The sequence below is a fragment of the Panulirus ornatus genome, chromosome 7, assembly GCF_036320965.1.
Source record: "Panulirus ornatus isolate Po-2019 chromosome 7, ASM3632096v1, whole genome shotgun sequence".
NCBI classification, from domain to species: domain Eukaryota; kingdom Metazoa; phylum Arthropoda; class Malacostraca; order Decapoda; family Palinuridae; genus Panulirus; species Panulirus ornatus.
This window is the reverse complement of record NC_092230.1, coordinates 11,787,326-11,814,657: the sequence shown is the minus strand read 5'-3', so window position 1 is coordinate 11,814,657 and position 27,332 is coordinate 11,787,326. Positions and strand designations below refer to the sequence as shown.

Below are 27,332 nucleotides of genomic sequence, written 5' to 3'. Positions count from 1 at the left end.
ATTTTGTATTTCTGGATTGAGTTCTAGTAACTAACATGTGTATAAGGCAGAAAAAGAACAACAGCAACATGAGACCTGGGTAAAATATGAAAGCCACGGCAATCCTGGCTCGCTGCACTGCTGTCATAATTCCTCCCTACACCCAGGTAGTAGTACCTCCTTGTTTGGTGTATGCCAAGTATCTACTTTTGATTATTTCTTGAAAACAGAAAAAAGGAAACATAAATATATAGGATTTAGGGACTATTTTGATCTATGGAGATGATTTTGTAGATGAAGCAAACTCATAATAAAAGTCTGTTGAGAAAGCAAAGCCAAAATCATGAATGAACTACAGAGAAACAATGAGAAACTAGATGCATTTTCTCCCCTATCAATGGAGATAAGGGAGAAAGAATACTTCCCAACTATTTTCCGTGTGTTGTAGAAGGTGACTAAAGGGGGCGGGAACAGGGACCGGAAACCCCCCTTCCTTGCATTTAAATTTCTAAAAGGGGAAGCAGAAGGAGGAGTCATGCGGGGAGTGCTTCATCCTCCTTGAAGGCTCAGATACTTGGGGTGTCTGAATGTATGTGAATGTAACAAAGATGAGAAAAAAGGAGAGATAGGTAGTATGTTTTAGGAAAGGGACCTGGATGTTTTGGCTCGGAGTGAAATGAAGCTCAAGGGTAAAGGGGAAGAGTGGTTTGGGAATGTCTTGGGAGTAAAGTCAGGGGATAATGAGAGGACAAGAGCAAAGGAAGGAGTAGCACTACTCCTAAAGCAGTTGTGGAAGTTTGTGATAGAGTGTAAGAAAGTAAACTCTAGACTGATATGGGTAAAACTGAAAGTGGATGGAGACAAAATGGGTGATTGTTGGTGCCTATGCCCCTGGTCATTAGAAGAAAGGTCAAGAGAGGCAAGTGTTATGGGAACGGCTGAGTGAGTGTGTTAGCAGCATTGATGCATGAGACTTGGTTATAGTGGTAGGTGATTTGAATGCAGCTGAGGGCATAACTGGTGTACATAGGGTGTTCAGTGTTGTAAATGGGGATGGTGAAGAGCTTGAGAGTTTGTGTGCTGAAAAAGGACTGGTGATTGGGAATACCTGGTTTAAAAAGAGAGATATACATAAGTATACATATGTGAGTAGGAGAGATGGTCAGAGGGTGTTATTGGATTATATGTTAATTGATAGGCATGTAAAAGAAAGACTTTTGGATGTTACTGTGTTGAGAGGGGCACCTGGAGGGATGTCTGAACACTATCATGTGGGGGTGAAGGTAAAGATTTGTAGAGGTTTTCAGAAAAGAAGAATGTTGGGAAGAAGAGTGTGGTGAGAGTAAGTGAGTTTGGAAAGGAGACTTGTTTGAAGAAGTACCAGGAGAGACTGAGTGTAGAACGGCAAAAGGTAAGAGCAAATGACGTAAGGGGAGTGGGGGAGGAACAGGATGTATTTAGGGAAGCAGTGAAGGCATGCACAAAAGACGCATGTGGCATGAGAAAGGTGGGAGGTGGGCAGATTAGAAAGGGTAGTGAATGGTGGGATGAAGAAGTAAGATTGTTGATGAAAGAGAAGAGAGAGGCTTCTGGACGATTTTGCAAGGAAGTTGCGAAAATGACTGGATGTATAAAAGAAAGCAGCAGGAGGTCAAGAGAAAGGTGCAAGATGTGAAAAAGAGGGCAAATGAGAGAGATGGGGTGAGAGAGTATCATTAAATTTTAGGGAGAATAAAAAGATGTTTTGGAAAGAGGTAAACAACGTGCATAAGACAAGAGAATAAATGAAAACATCGGTGAAGGGGCAATGGGGGAGTTAATAACAAGAAAAGATGAAGTGAGGATGAGATGGAGTAAGTATTTTGAAGGTTTGTTGAATGTGTTTGATGACAGAGTGGCAGATATGGGGTGTTTTGATTGGGAGGTGTGCAAAGTGAAAGGGTAAGGGAGAATGGTTTAATAAACAAAGAAGAGTTAGTGAAAGCTTTGTGGAAGATGAAAGCCAGCAAGGCAGCAGGTTTGGATGGTACTGCAGTGGAATTTATTTAAAAAGGGGGTGACTGTATTATTGATAGGTTGGTAAGGATATTCAATGTATGTATGGATCATGGTGAAGTGCCTGAGGATTGGCGGAATGCATTCATAGTGCCATTGTACAAAGGCAAAGGGGATAAAGGTGAGTGTTCATACTACAGAGGTATAAGTTTGTTGAGTATTTCTGAGAAATTATATGGGGGGGGGGGTACTGACTGAGAGGATAAAGGCATTACTGAGCATCAGAATGGGGAAGAGCAGTGTGGTTTCAGAAGTGGTAAAGGATGTGTGGATCAGGCGTTTGCTTTGAAGAATGTATGTGAGCAATACTTAGAAAAACAGATAGAGTTGTATGTAGCATTTATGGATCTAGAGAAGGTATATGATAGTGTTCATAGAGATGCTTTGTGAAAGGTTTTAATAGTAATGATGCAGGAGGTAAGTTGCTAGAAGCAGTGAAAAGTTTTTACCAAGGATGTAAGGCATGTATACGAGTAGGAAGAGAGGAAAGTGATTGGTTCTCAGTGAATGTCGGTTTGCGGGAGGGGTGCATGATGTGTCCATGGTTGTTTAATTTGTTTATGGATGGGATGGCTAGGGAGGTGAATGCAAGAGTTTTGGAAAGAGGGGCAAGTATGTAGTATGTTCTGGATGAAAGGGCTTGGGATGTGATTCAGTTGTTGTTCATTGATGATACAGCGATGGTGGCTGATTTGGGTGAGAAACTGCAGAGTCTGGTAAAGTGTGTGAAATAAGGAAGTTTGAGAGTTAATGTGAATAAGAGCAGTAGGGTAAAAGGATAAGTTCACTGGGAGGTAACTTTGAATGGAGAAAAACTGGAGGAAGTGAAATGTTTTAGATATCTGGAAGTGGACTCAGCAGCGGATGGAACCATGGAAGCGGAAGTGAGTCACACAGTGGGGGAGGAGGCGATGGTTCTGGGTGCATTGAAGAATGTGTGGAAGGCGAGAACATTATCTGAGAGAGCAAAAATGGGTATGTTTGAAGGAAGAGTGGTTTCAACAAGTGGTTTCAACAATGTTATATGGTTGCGAGGCATGGGCTATAGATAGGGTGGTGCAAAGGAAGTTGGATGTATTGGAAATGAGATGTTTGAGGACAATATGTAGGAGTTGGTTTGATTGAGTAAGTAATGAAAGGGTAAGAGAAATGTGTGGTAATAGAAAGAGTGTGGCTGAGAAAGCAGAAGTGGGTGTACTGAAATCATTTGAATATGTGGAGAGAATGAGTGAGGGAAGATTGACAAAGAGGATTTATGTGTCAGGGGTGGAGGGAAGGAGAAGTAGGAGACCAAATTGGAGGTGGAAGGATGGAGTAGAAAAGATTTTGAGCAATCAGGGCCTGAACATACAGGAGAGTGAAAGGCGTGCAAGGAATAGAGTGAAATGGAATGATGTGGTATACTGGGATTGACATGCTGTCAATGGATTGAATGTGGCCTTCTTTGTCTTTTCCTGGTGCTATTTCACTGGAAGGGGGGGGATGCTATTTCATGTGTGGCGGGGTGGTGACAGGAATGGACTAAGGCACCAAGTATGAATGTGCATGTTTATAAATGTATATGTCTCTGTATGTATATGAACGTATATATTGAAATGTATATGTATGTATATGTGTGTGTATGGGCGTTTATATACATATATATGTGTATGTGGGTGGTCGGGCCATTCTTTGTCTGCTTCGTTGCACTACCTCGCTGACGCGGGAAACAGTGGATAAATATGATATGAAAAATATAATAATAACTAGATGCAATAGGACAGACAAAATGGAGCAGTCGTTAGACTATGGCTGATGAAATCTAATCCCTACAAATGTAAAGTAATAAAAATGAAAGAGTTAAGTATGATCATCAAAACTACCATATTGTTAGAAACTCTCTACAAGAATCCATCTGTTAAAAGGACCTCAGAAATGACATTATGCAGAACTCATCACCAAACTAACCCACAAGGATCTTAAAAGAAACAAAATACAATGGTCAGCATCAAAATTACTTTAAAGTACTGTAAATGTACAGCAAAATGTTAAAGATTTGTATAAGATGCATCTTAAATCCAAACTGCAAAAAGCATCAGCTATTCAGTCTTCTTATCAGAGGAAAAACCCTTAAGTACTGAGTCGTAACAAAAAATGAAGTCGTTGCTTTGCCTGCACTGGAGAGTAGGAGGAAGTTGGTTGGCATGATAACCATTTCTAAATTCTTAGTGGATCATATTGATGAAAAAACAATTCAGTTATAGAGTCCTATATGGGGAAAGATTGGTGACCATGAGGCTCCAGTGATACTCGAAAACATAATATTCGTGACATAAATTACATTCTATGCCTGAATCCAGCATACTTTCTTCATCCACATTTGTCTCTATAACCATAACTTCAAATCTTGAGAAAATGCTATACATGAGGACAAGAAACTTGGCACAGAAAATCAGAAAACAGTTGTAGAGGGTGTCTACTACTAAGCTAAACAAATCCAGAAAAGACTGCAGATAATATTGATAAATTCATATCTGCATGACAGAAATGTCAATTGTAGTGAAGGGCTACACGACTAGAAAAGTCACTCACCATATGCTCAAACAGGTAAGCATGCATGCCTAAAATGTTAGAAAGAGGGACAAGGGAAGACTTTATTATGGCTTTCAACTTCTTCAAGATATCTAACAAAGGCAATACAACAATACTTTGAGAGGGAGGAATTGGTCAACTATAAGAGAATGCTATTCTAGTAACAGAGTGATGGGAGAGCGGAAAAAGACATATGAAGCACTCCATACAGAAAAATACAGTAGTTCAAAATTCTGTATGAAAAGAGCTCAAACAAGGGGGATCAATGAGTACAAAATTCCTAACTGCATGTACAAGTAGGTAATCTCAACCATACACACCATATTGTTATCAATTCCGTTCTGAAGAGTATGTCTCCTGGGTTCTCGCCTCCTGCTAGATTTCTTGTGTGTAGGGGCTATGCTTGGTGCTGTAGTTGTCAAAGTCGTGGTTGTAACAGCAGAAGCTTCAGACTGAGTTCCTACACTTGCCCTTATGCAGTCCCCCCCATCCCCAACTCCTCGTCCAACAGGGTCCACAACCAAAGGTGCTCTAAATGATTAAGGAAATGAAATAAAAACTGTAAATACACACAATCCAGAGTAATGGCCTTAATGAAAAAAAAGTATGAGATTATAAAAACTGGAATAAGAAAAATAAAATTGCATGAGATATGGTCCTTCATGCAAAAGAAAGTAATGCAATCCTGAAAACAAAGTGAACAATTTTGTACTAACAAACAAGTGTAAACATAACTTTCTCTTAACTTTTAGGAAACAGTGTTCCTCATTGTAACACACCCTAACAGTTTCCTTTAACCTGACTGTAGAATGCTGCAGACTTCACAAATACCATCATAACATCCAAATTCTGTAATATCTAAACTTACTACTTTCTTATCTGTAACTTGGATACTCCTTATTTTTCATAATGTCTACTAGAGTGAATGAAAAAGAAAATACAAATAGGAAAGAATCAGAAAATGCAAAAGTGTAAAGAAATTTAAATCTGGATAACAATTTATTTTCCACTTGGCACAGCATGTGTTAAGAGCCTTGGCCAAATTGTCATCAAATAAATTTTGTAGAACCAAATTGTCATCAAAATAAATTTTGCAGAAGAGTATTTATTTAGGAAAACAAAGATAAAAATTTTGCCCAATTCCCTTCACAACAATCTTTCTCCAAGAAGATTCATCAAGAAAAACAGACAAATCTTACCACAAAAAAGAAAAAAATTTTGCCCTTAGCCTAACCTGATTGGGAAATGGCAACTTGGCTTACTACTGCACCATCTATGTTCATGTCACCAGACCATCCTTGGGTCAACAAGAAGCTGAGACTTATGACTGATTATTCAGCCTTATATGTTAGAATAGGAAAGGTGTGATGTACACCTCCTTTCTTACCTCAAGCTTTCCCAAAAGGAAATAGGCACTACTGCCTAGGTTTTGAGAAGATTAGTAACAGTGAGAAAATAGCATTGTTCATACTACTAAACCTTCAGACATACCTATTTTTGCCCTTTCAGACAATGACCTCTCTCATTCCATACATTCTTAAGGGCTCCCAGAACCCTCACCCCTTCACCAGCCCCATGATTCAATTTTGCATCCTTGGTACCATTTGCCACTATGTCAACCCCCATATATTTAAAAGCACTTCACTCCCTCCAATTTTTCTCCCTTTAAATTTGCACCTCAATGAACCTGTCCCTCAACCTGCTAAACCTAATAACCTTGCTTTTATTCACATTTCTTCTCAATTCATTCTTTCATGTGCTCTTTCAAACTCAGTCACCAACTACAGTTTCTCCCTTGAATCTGCAACCAGTGATGTGTCAACTAATGACTCACTTTCCAAGCCACTTCATCTCTTACACTTGCATTTACCTCCCTTACCACCCCATCCATAAACAAATCAAATAGCAATGTTAACATCACACATTCCTGCCATAGACCAAACTTTACTTGTAGCCACTCACTTTCCTCTCTTCCCAAGAGTACACACACCTTACACCATCGATAAAAACTTCTCTCTGCTTCTAACAGCTTCACTTCCACACTATATAACTCAAAACCTTCTATATAAATAATAACTCAAAACCTTCTATATACATAATGTCCATAAAAAAAAACATTGTCTTCTATATATTTTCAAAGACAATCCACAGCTAAGGTTCATCGTGGGTACAAGCATATGAACCACTCTTAGTGAAATCAATGTTCATCCAATCACTGAGGATAGTGTTTCTAATGGTATGTTGTAACAGCAACCCACATCAGTGTGTCTAAGGCTACCTTGATGGAAAGGTATTCCTTGCTCTTCTTGGATACCACTTCATTTTGGGAATTTCACTTAAGGATGCTGTATTTCTTCCACCTTGCTTCAAGATGGATGGCTTTTACCTTTCCGAGGAGGAGCAAGCCCAAATTCTTGCATGGAAGCAAGAAAATGTGGGTACACAAGATTTCTAGGCACACTAGGAGCTCAGAATGTACAATCTGGTGGCTGCTTACTGCAACAGCTCTTCAAAACCTCGCCTCATTCAAGTAATCAAGACCCAATGGATCCAAAACATGGACTTAGAATACTTCAGCAACCTTCCCAATTCCATGCCAAGATGTCTGCAGATGATAACAAAGGCCAAAGGAGAGAAGCAGAGTACTAAAATATATGTGTGACATTACCTTTGAAAATGTTTGGGAAAAGAGACAAGGCTTTTTTTTTTTGGCAGACACTGTATACATATATGTTTACACAAGTAAATGCAAGAAGCAGATTTTCTTTTATGCACGTGGTACTAAACACGAAAGCATATTTGCAATGATTCTTCTTTCTTACGGTCTCTAATATTCTTATCACTATCCTACCAGGATGTAAATGTTTAAACTCAATTTCACTGAAATTATTCTTTTCACTTCAATGTTCACCTTCAAAGAGGCATCTTCAGGAATACAGTTATATCAGATACTCCACACTAATATGCTACAATCAGAATGTAAAACTGCTACATGTTTATAGGTAATCACAATGTGTAAGATGAATAGCTTATAAAAAGTTCCACACTCCATGGACAGAGGGAAGAGACTGGTTAGTTGGCCACATGTTGGGTCACTGGTCACTGAGAGAGGTCATGACCCCCAAGAGACAGAAAAGGAGGGTTGGGCCAGTCTAACCCCCTCTGACCTTCTTAATGATGGTGATGAAAACTCCAGCATTTCCTGTGCCACCAAGAGACTTCTATTATTATATAATGGGATGACCGGTGAGAGAGAAAGAGGGAGCTTGTGGAGAAGTTTAAAATTTGTAGCTTGGATGCACAGGAGACTAGGGAAACCCATATCCTTGGGCAGGGTGAGTGAGATAAAAAAGGGAAATGAATGCAAGTCATGGGAGGGCATGGAAGGAGAAGTGGTATGGATGAGAAAGAATAAAATTTATTAGGGAAAAGGGAAAGAAGAATGTGCAATTCTGCTATCACCAAGAGCGTAGGCAGGTGTTACAGAGCATGAAAGGAATTGATCATGAACAGTGTGGGTGAAAGGAAAGACTGGAATTGTGAAGTATACCTGGGCATGTGTATATGGGCCTGTGAATATGAAGACTGTGGGAGGTAAGAATGAGATGAAGCATTTCTGGAGAAATCTGAGAGATTGTATATACGGTCATGAGAATGAAAGAAATGCAGTCGTAATAGGTGACATGAATGCAAAAGTGGGATGTGATGAAATTGATGAGACAGCTGGCAAATGGGAAGTGCCTGAAGTAATTGAGAATGGAATTTATCTTGTGGATGTTTGTTTCCGGGAGGGGTTTATTCCTTGCAAATACCTTTTTCATCACAAGATGATCCACAAATATACATGAATGAGGAATGATGGATGAGAAGAGGAGGAAGCTTTGGTTGAAAAGTGGCAGTAGATGAAAGATTGAGAAAGGCAGTGCTAGACACTAGAGTTGAGAGGATTCTTTGGAGACTAACCATTTCATGGTTTTTGTGGGTACGAGGATTTGCGAGAAATGGAGGTATGGTGTACAGAAGAATGGAGAGATAAAAGTATTGGCAATCGAGATGATTTGGGGAAAAATACATGGTGGATTATAAAAGAAAGATAACTGAAAACTTAGATCGAAATACAGTGAATGTAGGGATGTAGTTATGTGTGAATGAGGTGTTTAAAATGTTAAGAGAAATACTTAATAGGTTACAGAATCAGTTGGATATAAGGTCATGAGATACAGAAATACAAAGGATGGAAGAGATTAAAAAAAAAGCATTTGGTAGATTGCATGAAAGAAATGTTTGTTGGGAGTGAAGAGGAGTTGCAGAATGTTGTCAGTGTGTTTTACTGTGTGTGTGAGCATAGGCAATTGAAGGTAAATGCAAGTAAAAGTAAAGTAATGGTGTCTGAAAGGAAATAGAGTGAAAGTACAAATTTTGTAAAACCATATAGAATGACTTCTTTTTCCATTTCCTCTTTTACAAATTGAAATACAAGAAGGGGGGCTTCAAGCCCCCCTGCTCCCATCCCCTTCATTCACCTTCTATGACACATGGGATATTAAGGAGTGGACTTGGCAGTAAATAGAATCATGGAAGCAGAAGTGTCATTGGGTGGGGGAGGGAGCGAAGGTTCTGGGACTGATGAAGAATGTATGGAAAGAAAGTTACCTTGAAGAGCAAAAATGAGTATGTTTGAAGGAATAGTGGTTCCAACAATAATATACAGTTGCGAGGCAAGAGCTACAGATAGGGTTGTGCAGAGGAGGGTGGATGAGCTGGAATTGAAAGTTTGAGGACGATGTGTGGTGTGAGGTGGCTTGAGCGAGTAAGAAATGAAAGGGAAAGAGAGATGTGTGGTAATAAAAGATGTGTGGTTGAGAGAGCACAAGAGGGAGTGTTGAAATGGTTTGGACATAAGGAGAGAGAGAGAGAGAGGAATGGTTGACAAAAAGGATATGTGTCAGAAGTGGAGGGAACAAGAAATAGGAGACCAAATTGGAGATGGAAGGATGGAGTGAAAAAGATTTTGAGTGATTAGGGCCTGAACATGTGAAAGTCATGCACAGAATAGAGTGAATTGGAACGACGTGGTATAATGGGGTCGATGTGCCATCAGGAATGGGTAAAGGCAGGCAAGTATGAATATGTACATGTGAACATATGTGTATGTATGTGCATGAATGTATGTGTTTTTAATTATACTTAGTCACTGTCTCCCGCGTTAGTGAGGTAGCAAAAGGAAACAGACAAAAGAATGGCCCAATCCACCCACATACATATGCATATACCCACACATGCACATGTACACACCTATACATTTCAACGTATACACACACACACACACACACATACACATGACCACATCCACACTTGCTGCCTTCATCCATTCCTGTCACCACCCTGCCACACATGAAACAGCACCCACCTACCCCCATCAGTGCGCAAGGTAGCGCTAGGAAAAGACAAATGTATGTATGTGTATACCTATGTATTTATATGTATATGGAAAGGAGACTTGTGTGAGGAAGCACCAGGAGAGATTGAGTGCAGAATGGAAAAAAGTGAGAGCAAATGACAAAAGGGGAGTAGAGGAGGAATGGAATGTATTTCGGGAAGCAGTGATGGCTTGCACAAAATATGCTTGTGGCATGAGAAAAGTGAGAGGTGGGCAGATTAGAAAGGGTAGTGATGGGTGAGATGAAGAAAATTGTTAGTGAAAGAGAAGAGAGAGGCGTTTAGACAATTTTTACAGGAAGTAGTGCAAATGAATGATGGTTGTATAAAAGAAAGCGGCAGGGAAATTATATGGGAGGGTATTAACTGAGAGGGTAAAGATATGTACAGAGCATCAGATTGGGGAAAAGCAGTGTGGTTTCACAATTGGTAGACGATGTTTTGAAGAATGTATGTGAGAAATACTTAGAAAAGCAGATGAACTTGTAAGTAACATATATGGATCTGGAGAAAGCATATGATAGAGTGGATAGAGATGCTTTGTGGAAGGTATTAAGAGTATATCGTGTGGGAGGCAAGTGGCAAGAAGCAGTGAAAAGTTTTTATTGAGGATGTAAGGCATGTATACAAATAGGAAGAGATGAAAGTGATTGGTTCTCAGTAAATGTTGGTTTGTGGCAGGGGTGTGTGATGTCTCTGTGGCTGTTTAATTTGTTTATGGATGAGGCAAGTATGAAATCTGTCGGGGATGAGAGAGCTTGGGAAATGAGTCAGTTGTTGTTCGCTGATGATACAGCGTTGGTGGCTGATTCGGATGAGAAACTGCAGAAGTTGGTGACTGAGTCTGGTAAAGTGTGTGAAAGAAGGAAGTTGAGAGTAAATGTGAATAAGAGAAAGGTTATTAGGTTCAGTAGGGTTAAGGGACAAGTTAATTGGGAGGTAAGTTTGAATGGATAAAAACTGGAGGAAACGAAGTGTTATAGATATCTGGGAGTGCATATGGCAGCGGATGGAACCATGGAAATGGAAGTGAGTCACAAGGTGGGGGAGGGCATGAAAGTTCTAGGAGCATTGAAGAATGTGTAGAAGGCGAGAACATTATCTGAGAGAGCAAAAATGGGTACATTTGAAGGAATAGTGGTTCCAACAATGTTATATGGTTGCGAGGCATGGGCTATAGATGGTGTTATGCGGAGGAGGGTGGATGTGTTGGAAACGAAATGTTCGAGGACAATATGTGGTGTGAGGTGGTTTTATCAAGTAAGTGCTGAAAGGGTAAGAGAGATGTGTGGTTAAAAAAAGAGTGTGGTTGAGAGAGCAGAAGAGGGTGTATTGAAATGGTTAGGTCACATGGAGAGAATGAGTGAGGGAAGATTGAAAAAGAGGCTATATGAGTCAGGGGTGAAGGGAATGAGAAGTGGGAGACAAAATTGGTGGAAAAATGGAGTGAAAAAGATTTTCAGCGATCGGGGCCTGAATTTACAAAAGGGTGAAAGGCGTGCAAGGAATAGAGTGAATTTGAACGATGAGGTATACTGTCAGTGGATTATACCAGGGCATGTGAGGCGTCTGAGGTAAACCATGGAAAATTTTGTAAGGCCTGGATGTGGAAAGGGAGCTGTGGTTTCAGTGCATTACACATGACAGCTAGACACTGAGTGTGAACGAATGTGGCATTTGTTGTCTTTTCCTGTTGCTACCTCATGTGCGTGCGGGGGGAGGGGGTTCCATTTTCATGTGTGGCAGGGTGGGGATGGTATTGGATGGAGGCAGAGATATGGATATATACATAAACATATATATATATATATATATATATATATATATATATATATATATATATATATATATATATAAATTTTTTTTTTTTTTTTGTCGCTGTCTCCCGCGTTTGCGAGATAGCGCAAGGAAACAGATGAAAGAAATGGCCCAACCCACCCCCATACACATGTATATACATACGTCCACACACGCAAATATACATACCTACACAGCTTTCCATGGTTTACCCCAGACGCTTCACATGCCTTGATTCAATCCATTGACAGCACGTCAACCCCGGTATACCACATCGCTCCAATTCACTCTATTCCTTGCCCTCCTTTCACCCTCCTGCATGTTCAGGCCCCGATCACACAAAATCTTTTTCACTCCATCTTTCCACCTCCAATTTGGTCTCCCTCTTCTCCTCGTTCCCTCCACCTCCGACACATATATCCTCTTGGTCAATCTTTCCTCACTCATTCTCTCCATGTGACCAAACCATTTCAAAACACCCTCTTCTGCTCTCTCAACCATGCTCTTTTTATTTCCACACATCTCTCTTACCCTTACGTTACTTACTCGATCAAACCACCCCACACCACACATTGTCCTCAAACATCTCATTTCCAGCACATCCATCCTCCTGTGCACAACTCTATCCATAGTCCACGCCTCGCAACCATACAACATTGTTGGAACCACTATTCCTTCAAACATACCCATTTTTGCTTTCCGAGATAATGTTCTTGACTTCCACACATTCTTCAAGGCTCCCAGAATTTTTGCCCCCTCCCCCACCCTATGATCCACTTCCGCTTCCATGTTTCCATCCGCTGCCAGATCCACTCCCAGATATCTAAAACACTTCACTTCCTCCAGTTTTTCTCCATTCAAACTCGCCTCCCAATTGACTTGACCCTCAACCCTACTGTACCTAATAACCTTGCTCTTATTCACATTTACTCTTAACTTTCTTCTTTCACACACTTTACCACTTTACACACTTACATATATATATATATATATATATATATATATATATATATATATATATATATATATATTATCCCTGGGGATAGGGGATTAAGAATACTTCCCACGTATTCCCTGCGTGTCGTAGAAGGCGACTAAAAGGGGAGGGAGCGGGGGGCTGGAAATCCTCCCCTCTCGTTTTTTTTTTTTTCTTTTTTTTTTTTAAATTTTCCAAAAGAAGGAACAGAGGGGGCCAGTTGAGGATATTCCAAAAAAGGCCCAGTCCTCTGTTCTTAGCGCTACCTCGCTAACGCGGGAAATGGCGAATAGTTTAAAAGAAAAAGATATATATATATATATCACTAATACTCTTACTTCTTCATCCCACCACTCACTACCCTTTCTAATCAACCCATCTCCCACTCTTCTCATGCCACAAGCATCTTTTGCGCAATCCATCACTGATTCCCTAAATACATCCCATTCCTCCCCCACTCCCCTTACTTCCATTGTTCTCACCTTTTTCCATTCTGTACTCAGTCTCTCCAGGTACTTACTCACACAAGTCTCCTTCCCAAGCTCACTTACTCTCACCACCCTCTTCACCCCAACATTCACTCTTCTTTTCTGAAAACCCATACAAATCTTCACCTTAGCCTCCACAAGATAATGATCAGACATCCCTCCAGTTGCACCTCTCAGCACATTAACATCCAAAAGTCTCTCTTTCGCGCGCCTGTCAATTAACACGTAATCCAATAACGCTCTCTGGCCATCTCTCCTACTTACATAAGTATACTTATGTATATCTCGCTTTTTAAACTAGGTATTCCCAATCATCAGTCCTTTTTCAGCACATAAATCTACAAGCTCTTCACCATTTCCATTTACAACACTGAACACCCCATGTATACCAATTACTCCCTCAACTGCCACATTACTCACCTTTGCATTCAAATCACCCATCACTATAACCCGGTCTCATGCATCAAAACCACTAACACACTCATTCAGCTGCTCCCAAAACACTTGCCTCTCATGATCTTTCTTCTCATGCCCAGGTGCATATGCACCAATAATCACCCATCTCTCTCCATCAACTTTCAGTTTTACCCATATTAATCGAGAATTTACTTTCTTACATTCTATCACATACTCCCACAACTCCTGTTTCAGGAGTATTGCTACTCCTTCCCTTGCTCATGTCTTCTCACAAACCCCTGACTTTACTCCCAAGACCTTCCCAAACCACTCTTCCCCTTTACCCTTGAGCTTCGTTTCACTCAGAGCCAAAACATCCAGGTTCCTTTCCTCAAACATATTACCTATCTCTCCTTTTTTCACATCTTGGTTACATCCACACACATTTAGGCACCCCAATCTGAGCCTTCGAGGAGGATGAGCACTCCCCGCGTGACTCCTTCTTCTGTTTCCCATTTTAGAAAGTTAAAAAAGTACAAGGAGGGGAGGATTTCTGGCCCCCCGCTCCCGTCCCCTCTAGTCGCTTTCTACGACATGCGAGGAATGCGTGGGAAGTATTCTTTCACCCCATCCCCAGGGATAATATATATATATATATATATATATATATATATATATATATATATATATATATATATATATACACATACACACACATACGCACATATACACACACACACACATACATATATATATACATATGAAAAATGTAAGAAACAATTTAGTGAAAGAGAAGAGAGAGGCATTTGGACGATTTTTGCAGGGAAAAATGCAATTGAGTGGGAGATGTAAAAAAGAAAGAGACAGGAGGTCAAGAGAAAGGTGCAAGAGGTGAAAAAAAGGGCAAATGAGAGTTGGGGTGAGAGAGTATCATTAAATTTTAGGGAGGATAAAAAGATGGTCTGGAAGGAGGTAAATAAAGTGCGTAAGACAAGGGAGCAAATGGGAACTTCAGTGAAGGGCACAAATGGGGAGGTGATAACAAGTAGTGGTGATGTGAGAAGGAGATGGAGTGAGTATTTTGAAGGTTTGTTGAATGTGTTTGATGATAGAGTGGCAGATATAGGGTGTTTTGGTCGAGGTGGTTTGCAAAGTGAGAGGGTTAGGGAAAATGATTTGGTAAACAGAGAAGAGGTAGTAAAAGCTTTGCGGAAGATGAAAGCCGGCAAGGCAGCAGGTTTGGATGGTATTGCAGTGGAATTTATTAAAAAAGGGGGTGACTGTATTGTTGATTGGTTGGTAAGGTTATTTAATGTATGTATGACTCATGGTGAGGTGCCTGAGGATTGGCGGAATGCGTGCATAGTGCCATTGTACAAAGGCAAAGGGGATAAGAGTGAGTGCTCAAATTACAGAGGTATAAGTTTGTTGAGTATTCCTGGTAAATTATATGGGAGGGTATTGATTGAGAGGGTGAAGGCATGTACAGAGCATCAGATTGGGGAAGAGCAGTGTGGTTTCAGAAGCGGTAGAGGATGTGTGGATCAGGTGTTTGCTTTGAAGAATGTATGTGAGAAATACTTAGAAAAGCAAATGGATTTGTATGTAGTATTTATGGATCTGGAGAAGGCATATGATAGAGTTGATAGAGATGCTCTGTGGAAGGTATTAAGAATATATGGTGTGGGAGGCAAGTTGTTAGAAGCAGTGAAAAGTTTTTATCGAGGATGTAAGGCATGTGTATGTGTAGGAAGAGAGGAAAGTGATTGGTTCTCAGTGAATGTAGGTTTGCGGCAGGGGTGTGTGATGTCTCCATGGTTGTTTAATTTGTTTATGGATGGGGTTGTTAGGGAGGTGAATGCAAGAGTTTTGGAAAGAGGGGCAAGTATGAAGTCTGTTGGGGATGAGAGAGCTTGGGAAGTGAGTCAGTTGTTGTTCGCTGATGATACAGCGCTGGTGGCTGATTCATGTGAGAAACTGCAGAAGCTGGTGACTGAGTTTGGTAAAGTGTGTGAAAGAAGAAAGTTAAGAGTAAATGTGAATAAGAGCAATGTTATTAGGTACAGTAGGGTTAAGGGTCAAGTCAATTGGGAGGTGAGTTTGAATGGAGAAAAACTGGAGGAAGTGAAGTGTTTTAGATATCTGGGAGTGGACCTGGCAGCGGATGGAACCATGGAAGCGGAAGTGGATCATAGGGTGGGGGAGGGGGCGAAAATTCTGGGAGCCTTGAAGAATGTGTGGAAGTCGAGAACATTATCTCGGAAAGTAAAAATGGGTATGTTTGAAGGAATAGTGGTTCCAACAATGTTGTATGGTTGCGAGGCGTGGGCTATGGATAGAGTGGTGCGCAGGAGGATGGATGTGCTGGAAATGAGATGTTTGAGGACAATGTGTGGTGTGAGGTGGTTTGATCAAGTAAGTAACGTAAGGGTAAGAGAGATGTGTGGAAATAAAAAGAGCGTGGTTGAGAGAGCAGAAGAAGGTGTTTTGAAATGGTTTGGGCACATGGAGAGAATGAGTGAGGAAAGATTGACCAAGAGGATATATGTGTCGGAGGTGGAGGGAACGAGGAGAAGTGGGAGACCAAATTGGATGTGGAAAGATGGAGTGAAGAAGATTTTGTGTGATCGGGGCCTGAACATGCAGGAGGGTGAAAGGAGGGCAAGGAATAGAGTGAATTGGAGCGATGTGGTATACCGGGGTTGACGTGCTGTCAGTGGATTGAATCAGGGCATGTGAAGCGTCTGGGGTAAACCATGGAAAGCTGTGTAGGTATGTATATTTGCGTGTGTGGATGTATGTATATACATGTGTATGGGGGTGGGTTGGGCCATATCTTTCGTCTGTTTCCTTGCGCTACCTCGCAAATGCGGGAGACAGCGACAAAGCAAAAAAAAAAAGAAATTATTATTTTATTTTTTATTATACTTTGTCGCTGTCTCCCGCGTTTGCGAGGTAGCGCAAGGAAACAGACGAAAGAAATGGCCCAACCCCCCCCATACACATGTATATACATACGTCCACACACGCAAATATACATACCTACACAGCTTTCCATGGTTTACCCCAGACGCTTCACATGCCCTGATTCAATCCACTGACAGCACGTCAACCCCGGTATACCACATCGCTCCAATTCACTCTATTCCTTGCCCTCCTTTCACCCTCTTGCATGTTCAGGCCCCGATCACACAAAATCTTCTTCACTCCATCTTTCCACATCCAATTTGGTCTCCCACTTCTCCTCGTTCCCTCCACCTCCGACACATATATCCTCTTGGTCAATCTTTCCTCACTCATCCTCTCCATGTGCCCAAACCACTTCAAAACACCCTCTTCTGCCCTCTCAACCACGCTCTTTTTATTTCCACACATCTCTCTTACCCTTATGTTACTCACTCGATCAAACCACCTCACACCACACATTGTCCTCAAACATCTCATTTCCAGCACATCCATCCTCCTGCGCACAACTCTATCCATAGCCCACGCCTCGCAACCATACAACATTGTTGGAACCACTATTCCTTCAAACATACCCATTTTTGCTTTCCGAGATAATGTTCTCGACTTCCACACATTCTTCAAGGCCCCCCAGGATTTTCGCCCCCTCCCCCACCCTATGATCCACTTCCGCTTCCATGGTTCCATCCGCTGCCAGATCCACTCCCAGATATCTAAAACACTTCACTTCCTCCAGTTTTTCTCCATTCAAACTCACCTCCCAATTGACTTGACCCTCAACCCTACTGTACCTAATAACCTTGCTCTTATTCACATTTACTCTTAACTTTCTTCTTCCACACACTTTTCCAAACTCAGTCACCAGCTTCTGCAGTTTCTCACATGAATCAGCCACCAGCGCTGTATCATCAGCGAACAACAACTGACTCACTTCCCAAGCTCTCTCATCCACAACAAACTTCATACTTGCCCCTCTTTCCAAAACTCTTGCATTTACCTCCCTAAGAACCCCATCCATAAACAAATTAAACAACCATGGAGACATCACACATCCCTGCCGCAAACCTACATTCACTGACAACCAATCACTTTCCTCTCTTCCTACACGTACACATGCCTTACATCCTCGATAAAAACTTTTCACTGCTTCTAACAACTTTCCTCCCACACCATATATTCTTAATACCTTCCACAGAGCATCTCTATCAACTCTATCATATGCCTTCTCCAGATCCATAAATGCTACATACAAATCCATTTGCTTTTCTAAGTATTTCTCACATACATTCTTCAAAGCAAACACCTGATCCACACATCCTCTACCACTTCTGAAACCACACTGCTCTTCCCCAATCTGATGCTCTGTACATGCCTTCACCCTCTCAATCAATACCCTCCCATATAATTTACCAGGAATACTCAACAAACTTATACCTCTGTAATTTGAGCACTCACTCTTATCCCCTTTGCCTTTGTACAATGGCACTATGCACGCATTCCGCCAATCCTCAGGCACCTCACCATGAGTCATACATACATTAAATAACCTTACCAACCAGTCAACAATACAGTCACCCCCTTTTTTAATAAATTCCACTGCAATACCATCCAAACCTGCTGCCTTGCCGGCTTTCATCTTCCGCAAAGCTTTCACTACCTCTTCTCTGTTTACCAAATCATTTTCCCTAACCCTCTCACTTTGCAAACCACCTCGACCAAAACACCCTATATCTGCCACTCTATCATCAAACACATTCAACAAACCTTCAAAATACTCACTCCATCTCCTTCTCACATCACCACTACTTGTTATCACCTCCCCACTTGCGCCCTTCACCGAAGTTCCCATTTGCTCCCTTGTCTTACGCACTTTATTTACCTCCTTCCAGAACATCTTTTTATTCTCCCTAAAATTTAATGATACTCTCTCACCTCAACTCTCATTTGCCCTTTTTTTCACCTCTTGCACCTTTCTCTTGACCTCCTGTCTCTTTCTTTTATACATCTCCCACTCAATTGCGTTTTTTCCCTGCAAAAATCATCCAAATGCCTCTCTCTTCTCTTTCACTAATACTCTTACTTCTTCATCCCACCACTCACTACCCTTTCTAATCAACCCACCTCCCACTCTTCTCATGCCACAAGCATCTTTTGTGCAATCCATCACTGATTCCCTAAATACATCCCATTCCTCCCCCACTCCCCTTACTTCCATTGTTCTCATCTTTTTCCATTCTGTACTCAGTCTCTCCTGGTACTTCCTCACACAGGTCTCCTTCTCAAGCTCACTTACTCCCCCCACCCTCTTCACCCCAACATTCACTCTTCTTTTCTGAAAACCCATACAAATCTTCACCTTAGCCTCCACAAGATAATGATCAGACATCCCTCCAGTTGCACCTCTCAGCACATTAACATCCAAAAGTCTCTCTTTCGCACGCCTGTCAATTAACACGTAATCCAATAACGCTCTCTGGCCATCTCTCCTACTTACATAAGTATACTTATGTATATCTCGCTTTTTAAACCAGGTTTTCCCAATCATCAGTCCTTTTTCAGCACATAAATCTACAAGCTCTTCACCATTTCCATTTACAACACTGAACACCCCATGTATACCAATTATTCCCTCAACTGCCACATTACTCACCTTTGCATTCAAATCACCCATCACTATGACCCGGTCTCGTGCATCAAAACCACTAACACACTCATTCAGCTGCTCCCAAAACACTTGCCTCTCTTGATCTTTCTTCTCATGCCCAGGTGCATATGCACCAATAATCACCCACCTCTCTCCATCAACTTTCAGTTTTACCCATATTAATCGAGAATTTACTTTCTTACACTCTATCACATACTCCCACAACTGCTGTTTCAGGAGTATTGCTACTCCTTCCCTTGCTCTTGTCCTCTCACTAACCCCTGACTTTACTCCCCAGACATTCCCAAACCACTCTTCCCCTTTGCCCTTGAGCTTCGTTTCACTCAGAGCCAAAACATCCAGGTTCCTTTCCTCAAACATACTACCTATCTCTCCTTTTTTCACATCTTGGTTACATCCACACACATTTAGGCACCCCACTCTGAGCCTTCGAGGAGGATGAGCACTCCCCGCGTGACTCCTTCTTCTGTTTCCCATTTTAGAAAGTTAATACAAGGAGGGGAGGAAAGCTGTGTAGGTATGTATATTTGCGTGTGTGGACGTATGTATATACATGTGTATGGGGGTGGGTTGGGCCATATCTTTCGTCTGTTTCCTTGCGCTACCTCGCAAACGCGGGAGACAGCGACAAAGCAAAAAAAAAAAGAAATATATATATATATATATATATATATATATATATATATATATATATATATATATATCCCTGGGGATAGGGGAGAAAGAATACTTCCCACGTATTCCCTGCGTGTCGTAGAAGGCGACTAAAAGGGAAGGGAGCGGGGGGCTGGAAATCCTCCCCTCTCGTTTTTTTTTAATTTTCCAAAAGAAGGAACAGAGAAGGGGACCAGGTGAGGATATTCCCTCAAAGGCCCAGTCCTCTGTTCTTAACGCTACCTCGCTATCGCGGGAAATGGCGAATAGTATGAAGAAAAAAAAGAAGATATATATATATATATATATATATATATATATATATATATATATATATATATATATATATATATATATATATATTTCTTTTTTTTTTCATACTATTCGCCATTTCCCGCGATAGCGAGGTAGCGTTAAAAGCAGAGGACTGGGCCTTTGAGGGAATATCCTCACCTGGCCCCCTTCTCTGTTCCTTCTTTTGGAAAATTAAAAAAAAAAAAACGAGAGGGGAGGATTTCCAGCCCCCCGCTCCTTTCCCTTTTAGTCGACTTCTACAACACGCAGGGAATACGTGGGAAGTATTCTTTCTCCCCTATCCCCAGGGATATATATATATATATATATATATATATATATATATATATATATATATATATATATATATATATATATTGAAAGGAATAGGTATGTGCATGTGTGTGTGTGCTTATGGATATACATGTGTATGTGGGTAGGTTGGGTCGTTCTTTTGTCTGTTTCCTTGTGCTACCTCGCTAATGCAGGAGACAGCGACTAAGTATAATAGAAAAAAATATTTATTTTAATTATTCATTTATATATTTTGCTTTGTCGCTGTCTCCCGCATTAGCAAGGTAGCGCAACGAAATAGATGAAAGAATGGCCCAACCCACCCACATCCACATGTATATACATACATGTCCACACACACAAATATACATACCTATACATCTCAACATATACATATATATATACACACACAGACAAATAAATACATACACATGTACATAATTCATACTGTCTACATTTATTCATTCCCATTGCCACCCCGAAACATGAAATAACAACCCCTTCCCCACCTCATGTGCGTGAGGTAGCACTAGGAAAAGGCAACAAAAGCCACATTCGTTCACACTCAGTGTCTAGCTGTCATGTAATAATGCACCAAAACCACAGCTCCTTTTCTATATCCAGGCCCCACAGAACTTTCCATGGTTTACCCCAGACGCTTCACATGCCCTGGATCAATCCACTGACAGCACGTCAACCCCAGTACACCACATCATTCCAATTCACTCTATTCCTTACACGCCTTTCACCCTCCTGCATGGTCAGGCCCAAATCACTCAAAATCTTTTTCACTCCATCTTTCCACCTCCAATTTGGTCTCCCACTTCTCCTCGTTCCCTCCAACTCTGACACATATATCCTCTTGGTCAATCTTTCCTCACTCATTCTCTCCAAGTGGCCAAACTATTTCAAAACACCCTCTTCTGCTCTCTCAACCATACTCTTTTTATTACCACACATCTCTCTTACCCTATTATTACTTACTCGATCAAACCACCTCACACCACATATTGTCCCAAACATCTCATTTTGAGCACATCCACCCTCCTGCGCACAACTCTATCCAAAGCCCATGACTCGCAACAATATAATATTGTTGGAACCACTATTCCTTCAAGCATACCCATTTTTGCTTTCCAAGATAATGTCCTCGACTTCCACACAGTCTTCAACACTCCCAGAACTTTTGCCCCCTCCCCCACCCTATGATTCTCTTCCGTTTCCATGGTTCCATCCGCTGCCAAATCCACTCCCACATATCTAAAACACTTCACTTCCTCCACTTTTCTCCAGTCAAACTTACCTCCCAATTGACTTGACCCTCAACCCTACTGTACCTAATAACCTTGCTCTTATTCACATTTACTCTTTCACACACTTTACCAAACTCAGTCACCAGCTTCTGCAGTTTCTCATATGAATCAGCCGCCAGTGCTGTATCATCAGCGAACAACAACTGACTCACTTCCCAAGCTCTCTCATCCACAACAGACTGCATACTTGCCCCTCTTTCCAAAACTCTTGCATTCACCTCCCTAACAACCCCATCCATAAACAAATTAAACAACCATGGAGACATCACACACCCCTGCCGCAAACCTACATTCACTAAGAACCATTCACTTTCCTCTCTTCCTACACATAAACATGCCTTACATCCTTGATTAAAACTTTTCACAGCTTCTAACAACTTGCCTCCCACACCATATATTCTAATACCTTCCACAGAGCATCTCTATCAACTCTATCATATGCCTTCTCCAGATCCATAAATGCTACATACAAATCCATTTGCTTTTCTAAGTATTTCTCACATACATTCTTCAAAGCAAACACCTGATCCACACATCCTCTACCACTTCTGAAACCACACTGCTCTTCCCCAATCTGATGCTCTGTACATGCCTTCACCCTCTCAATCAATACCCTCCCATATAATTTACCAGGAATACTCAACAAAATTATACCTCTGTAATCTGAGCACTCACTTTTATCCCCTTTGCCTTTGTACAATGGTGCTATGCAAGCATTCTCACAATCCTCAGGCACCTCACCATGAGTCACCAATACATTAAATAACCTTACCAACCAGTCAACATTACAGTCACTCCCTTTTTCAATAAATTCCAGTGCAACACCATCCAAACCCACTGCCTTGCCGGCTTTCATCATCCACAAAGTTTTTACTACCTCTTCTCTGTTTACCAAATCATTTTCCCTAACTCTCTAACTTTGCACACCACCTCAACTAAAACACCCTATATCTACGACTCTATCATCAAACACATTCAGCAAACCTTCAAAATACTCACTACATCTCCTTCTCACATCACCACTACTTGTTAACACCTCCCCATTAGCCCCCTTCATTGAAGTTCCCATTTGTTCCCTTGTCTTACACACTTCATTTATCTCCTTCCAAAACATCTTTTTATTCTCCCTAAAATTTGATGATACTCTCTCACCCCAACTCTCATTTGCCCTCTTTTTCACCTCTTGCACCTTTCTCTTGACCTCCTGCCTCTTTCTTTTATACATCTCCCACTCCTCTGCATTATTTCCCTGCAACAATTGTCCAAATGCCTCTCTCTTCTCTTTCACTAATAATCTTACTTCTTCATCCCACCACTCACTACCCTTTCTAATCTGCCCACAAGCATCTTTTGCACAAGCCATCACTGCTTCCCTAAATACATCCCATTCCTCCCCAACTCCCCTTACGTCCTTTGTTCTCACCATTTTGAATTCTGTACTCAGTCTCTCCTGGTACTTCCTCACACAAGTCTACTTCCCAAGCTCACTTACTCTCACCACTCTTTTCACCCCATTCTCTCTTCTTTTCTGAAAACCTCTACAAATCTTCACCTCCGCCTTCACAAGATAATGATCAGACATCCCTCCACTTGCTTCTCTCAACACATTAACATCCAAAAGTCTCTCTTTCGCGCACCTATCAATTAACACATAATCCAATTATGCTCTCTGGCCATCTCTCCTACTTACATACGTATACTTATGTATATCTCTCTTTTTAAACTAGGTATTCCCAATCACAAGTCCTTTTTCAGCACATAAATCTACAAGCTCTTCACCATTTCCATTTACAACACTGAACACCCCATGTACACCAATTATTCCCTCAACTGCCACATTACTCACCTTTGCATTCAAATCACCCATCACTATAACCCAGTTTCGTTCATAAAAACTACTAGCACACTCACTCAGTTACTCCCAAAACACTTGCCTCTCATGATCTTTCTTCTCATGCCCAGGTGCATATGCACCAATAATCACCCATCTCTCTCCATCCACTTTCAGTTTTACCTATATCAATCTAGAGTTTACTTTCTTATACTCTATCATATACTCCCACCACTCCTGTTTCAAGAGCAGTGCTACTCCTTCCCTTGCTCTTGTCCTCTCACTAACCCCTGACTTTACTCCCAAGACATTCCCAAACCACTCCTCCCCTTTACCCTTGAGCTTTCTTTCACTCAGAGCCAAAACATCCAGGTTCCTTTTGTCAAACATACTACCTATCTCTCCTTTTTTCTCATCTTGGTTACATCCACACACATTTAGACACCTCAATCTGAGCCTTTGAGGAGGATAAGCACTTCCCGCATGACTCCTTCTTCTGTTTCCCCCTTTAAAATGTTAAAATACAAGGAGGGGAGGGTTTCCAGCCCCCTGCTCCCGTCCCCTTTAGTTGCCTTCTACGACACGTGAGGAATGCGTGGGAAGTATACTTTCTCCCTTATCCCCAGGACGAATGTATGTATATGTGTGTTTATGCGTATGAGAGTAGATGGGTCTTACTTTGTATGTTTCCTGGCACTGCCTCACTATCACAGGATGTGATAGGGGATAGGGGAGAAAGAATACTTCCCAGCAATCCCCACGTGTTGTAGAAGGCGATTAAAGGGGATGGGAGCGGGGGGCCAGAAACCCTCCCCTCCTTGTATTTTGACTTTCTAAAAGGGGAAATAGAACAACGAGTCATGCGGGGAGTGCTCATCCTCTTCGAAGGCTCAGATTGGGGTGTCTAAATGTGTGTGGATGTAACCAAGATGAGAAAAAAGGAGAAATAGGTAGTATGTTTGAGGAAAGGAGCCTGGATCTTTTGGCTCTGAGTGAAACAAAGCTCAAGGGTAAAGGGGGAGAGTGGTTTGGGAATGTCTTGGGAGTAAAGTCAGGGGTTAGTGAGAGGACAAGAGCAAGGGAAGGAGTAGCACTACTCCTGAAACACGAGTTGTGGGAGTATGTGATAGAGTGTAAGAAAGTAAATTCTAGATTGATATGGGTAAAACTGAAAGTGGATGGAGAGAGATGGGTGATTATTGGTGCATATGCACCTGGGCATGAGAAGAGAGATCATGAGAGGCAAGTGTTTTGGGAGCAGCTGAATGAGTGTGTTAGTGGTTTTGATGCACAAGACCGGACTATAGTGATGGGTGATTTGAATGCAAAGGTGAGTAATGTGGCAGTTGAGGGAATAATTGGTATACATGGGGTGTCAGTGTTGTAAATGGAAATGGTGAAGAGCTTGAGGATTTGTGTGCTGAGAAAGGACTGGTGATTGGGAATACCTGGTTTAAAAAGAGAGATATACAGTATACGTATGTAAGTAGGAGAGATGGCCAGAGAGCGTTACTGGATTACGTGATAATTGATAGGCGCGCAAAAGAGAGACTTTTGGATGTTAATGTGCTGAGAGGTGCAACAGGAGGGATGTCTGATCATTATCTTGTGGAGGCAAAGGGGAAGATTTGTAGGGGTTTTCAGAAAAGAAGAGAGAGTGTTGGGGTGAAAAGAGTGGTGAGAGTAGGTGAGCTTGGGAAGGAGACTTGTGTGAGGAAGTACCAGGAGAGACTGAGTACAGAATGGAAAAAGGTGAGAACAAAGGAGGTAAGGGGAGTGGGGGAGGAATGGGATGTATTTAGGGAAGCAGTGATGGCTTGCGCAAAAGATGCTTGTGGCATGAGAAGCGTGGGAGTTGGGCGGATTTGAAAGGGTAGTGAGTGGTGGGATGAAGAAGTAAGATTATTAGTGAAAGAGAAGAGAGAGGCGTTTGGACGATTTTAGCTGGGAAAAAATGCAAATGAGTGGGAGATGTATAAAAGAAAGAGGCAGGAGGTCAAGAGAAAGGTGCAAGAGGTGAAAAAGAGGGCAAATGAGAGTTGGGGTGAGAGAGTATCATTAAATTTTAGGGAGAATAAAAAGATGTTTTGGAAGGAGGTAAATAAAGTGCGTAAGACAAGGGAGCAAATAGGAACTTCAGTGAAGGGGGCTAATGGGGAGGTGATAACAAGTAGTGGTGATGTGAGAAAGAGATGGAGTGAGCATTTTGAAGGTTTGTTGAATGCGTTTGATGATAGAGTGGTAGATATAGGGTGTTTTGGTCGAGGTGGTGTGCAAAGTGAGAGGGTTAGGGAAAATAATTTGTTAAACAGAGAAGAGGTAGTAAAAGCTTTGCGGAAGATGAAAGCCGGCAAGGCAGCAGGTTTGGATGGTATTGCAGTGGAATCTATTAAAAAAGGGTGTGACTGTATTGTTGACTGGTTGGTAAGGTTATTTAAGGTATGTATGATTCATGGTGAGGTGCCTGAGGATTGGTGGAATGCTTGCATAGTGCCATTGTACAAAGGCAAAGGGGATAAGAGTGAGTGCTCAAATTACAGAGGTATAAGTTTGTTGAGTATTCCTGGGAAATTATATGGGAGGGTATTGATTGAGAGGGTGAAGGCATGTACAGAGCATCAGATTGGTGAAGAGCAGTGTGGTTTCAGAAGTGGTAGAGGATGTGTGGATCAGGTGTTTGCTTTGAAGAATGTATGTGAGAAATACTTAGAAAAGCAAATGGATTTGTATGTAGCATTTATGGACCTGGAAAAGGCATATGATAGAGTTGATAGAGATGCTCTGTGGAAAGTATTAAGAATATATGGTGTGGGAGGCAAGTTGTTAGAAGCAGTGAAAAGTTTTCATCGAGGATGTAAGGCATGTGTACGTGTAGGAAGAGAGGAAAGTGATAGGTTCTCAGTGAATGTAGGTTTGTTGCAGGGGTGTGTGATGTCTCCATGGTTGTTTAATTTGTTTATGGATGGGGTTGGTAGGGAGGTGAATGCAATTTTTTTTGGAAAGAGCGGCAAGTATGCAGTCTGTTGTGGATGAAAGAGCTTGGGAAGTAAGTTGTTATTCGCTGATGATAGAGCGCTGGTGGCTGATTCATGTGAGAAACTGCAGAAGCTGGTGACTGAGTTTGATAAAGTGTGTGAAAGAAAAAAGTTAAGAGTAAATGTGAATAAGAGCAAGGTTATTAGGTATAGTAGGGATGAGGGTCAAGTCAACTGGGAGGTTAGTTTGAATGGAGAAAAACTGGAGGAAGTAAAGTGTTTTAGATGTCTGGGAGTGGATCTGGCAGCGGATGGAACCATGGAAGCGGAAGTGAATCATAGGGTAAGTGAGGGGGCAAAAGTTCTGGGAGCGTTGAACAATGTTTGGAAGTCGAGAACATTATCTCGGAAAGCAAAAATGGGTATGTTTGAAGGAATAGTGGTTCCAACAAAGCTGTATGGTTGCGAGGCGTGGGCTATGGATAGAGTTGTGCGCAGGATGGTGGATGTGCTGGAAATGAGATGTTTGAGGACAGTATGTGGTGTGAGGTGGTTTGATCGAGTAAGTAATGTAACGGTAAGAGAGATGTGTGGAAATAAAAAGAGTATGGTTGAGAGAGCAGAAGAGGGTGTTTTGAAAT

General features: G+C 41.5%; 1 protein-coding gene across 1 annotated transcript in view; it reads right to left on the bottom strand.

The window, feature by feature from the left end:
- LOC139749415 (uncharacterized) overlaps positions 1-27,332 on the bottom strand; it is a 267,630-nt gene that overhangs the window by 37,004 nt on the left and 203,294 nt on the right. The window contains exon 7 of the mRNA XM_071663251.1: positions 4,926-5,136. Coding sequence (XP_071519352.1) covers positions 4,926-5,136 — 211 coding nt within the window. The remainder of the gene's footprint in view (positions 1-4,925; positions 5,137-27,332) is intronic.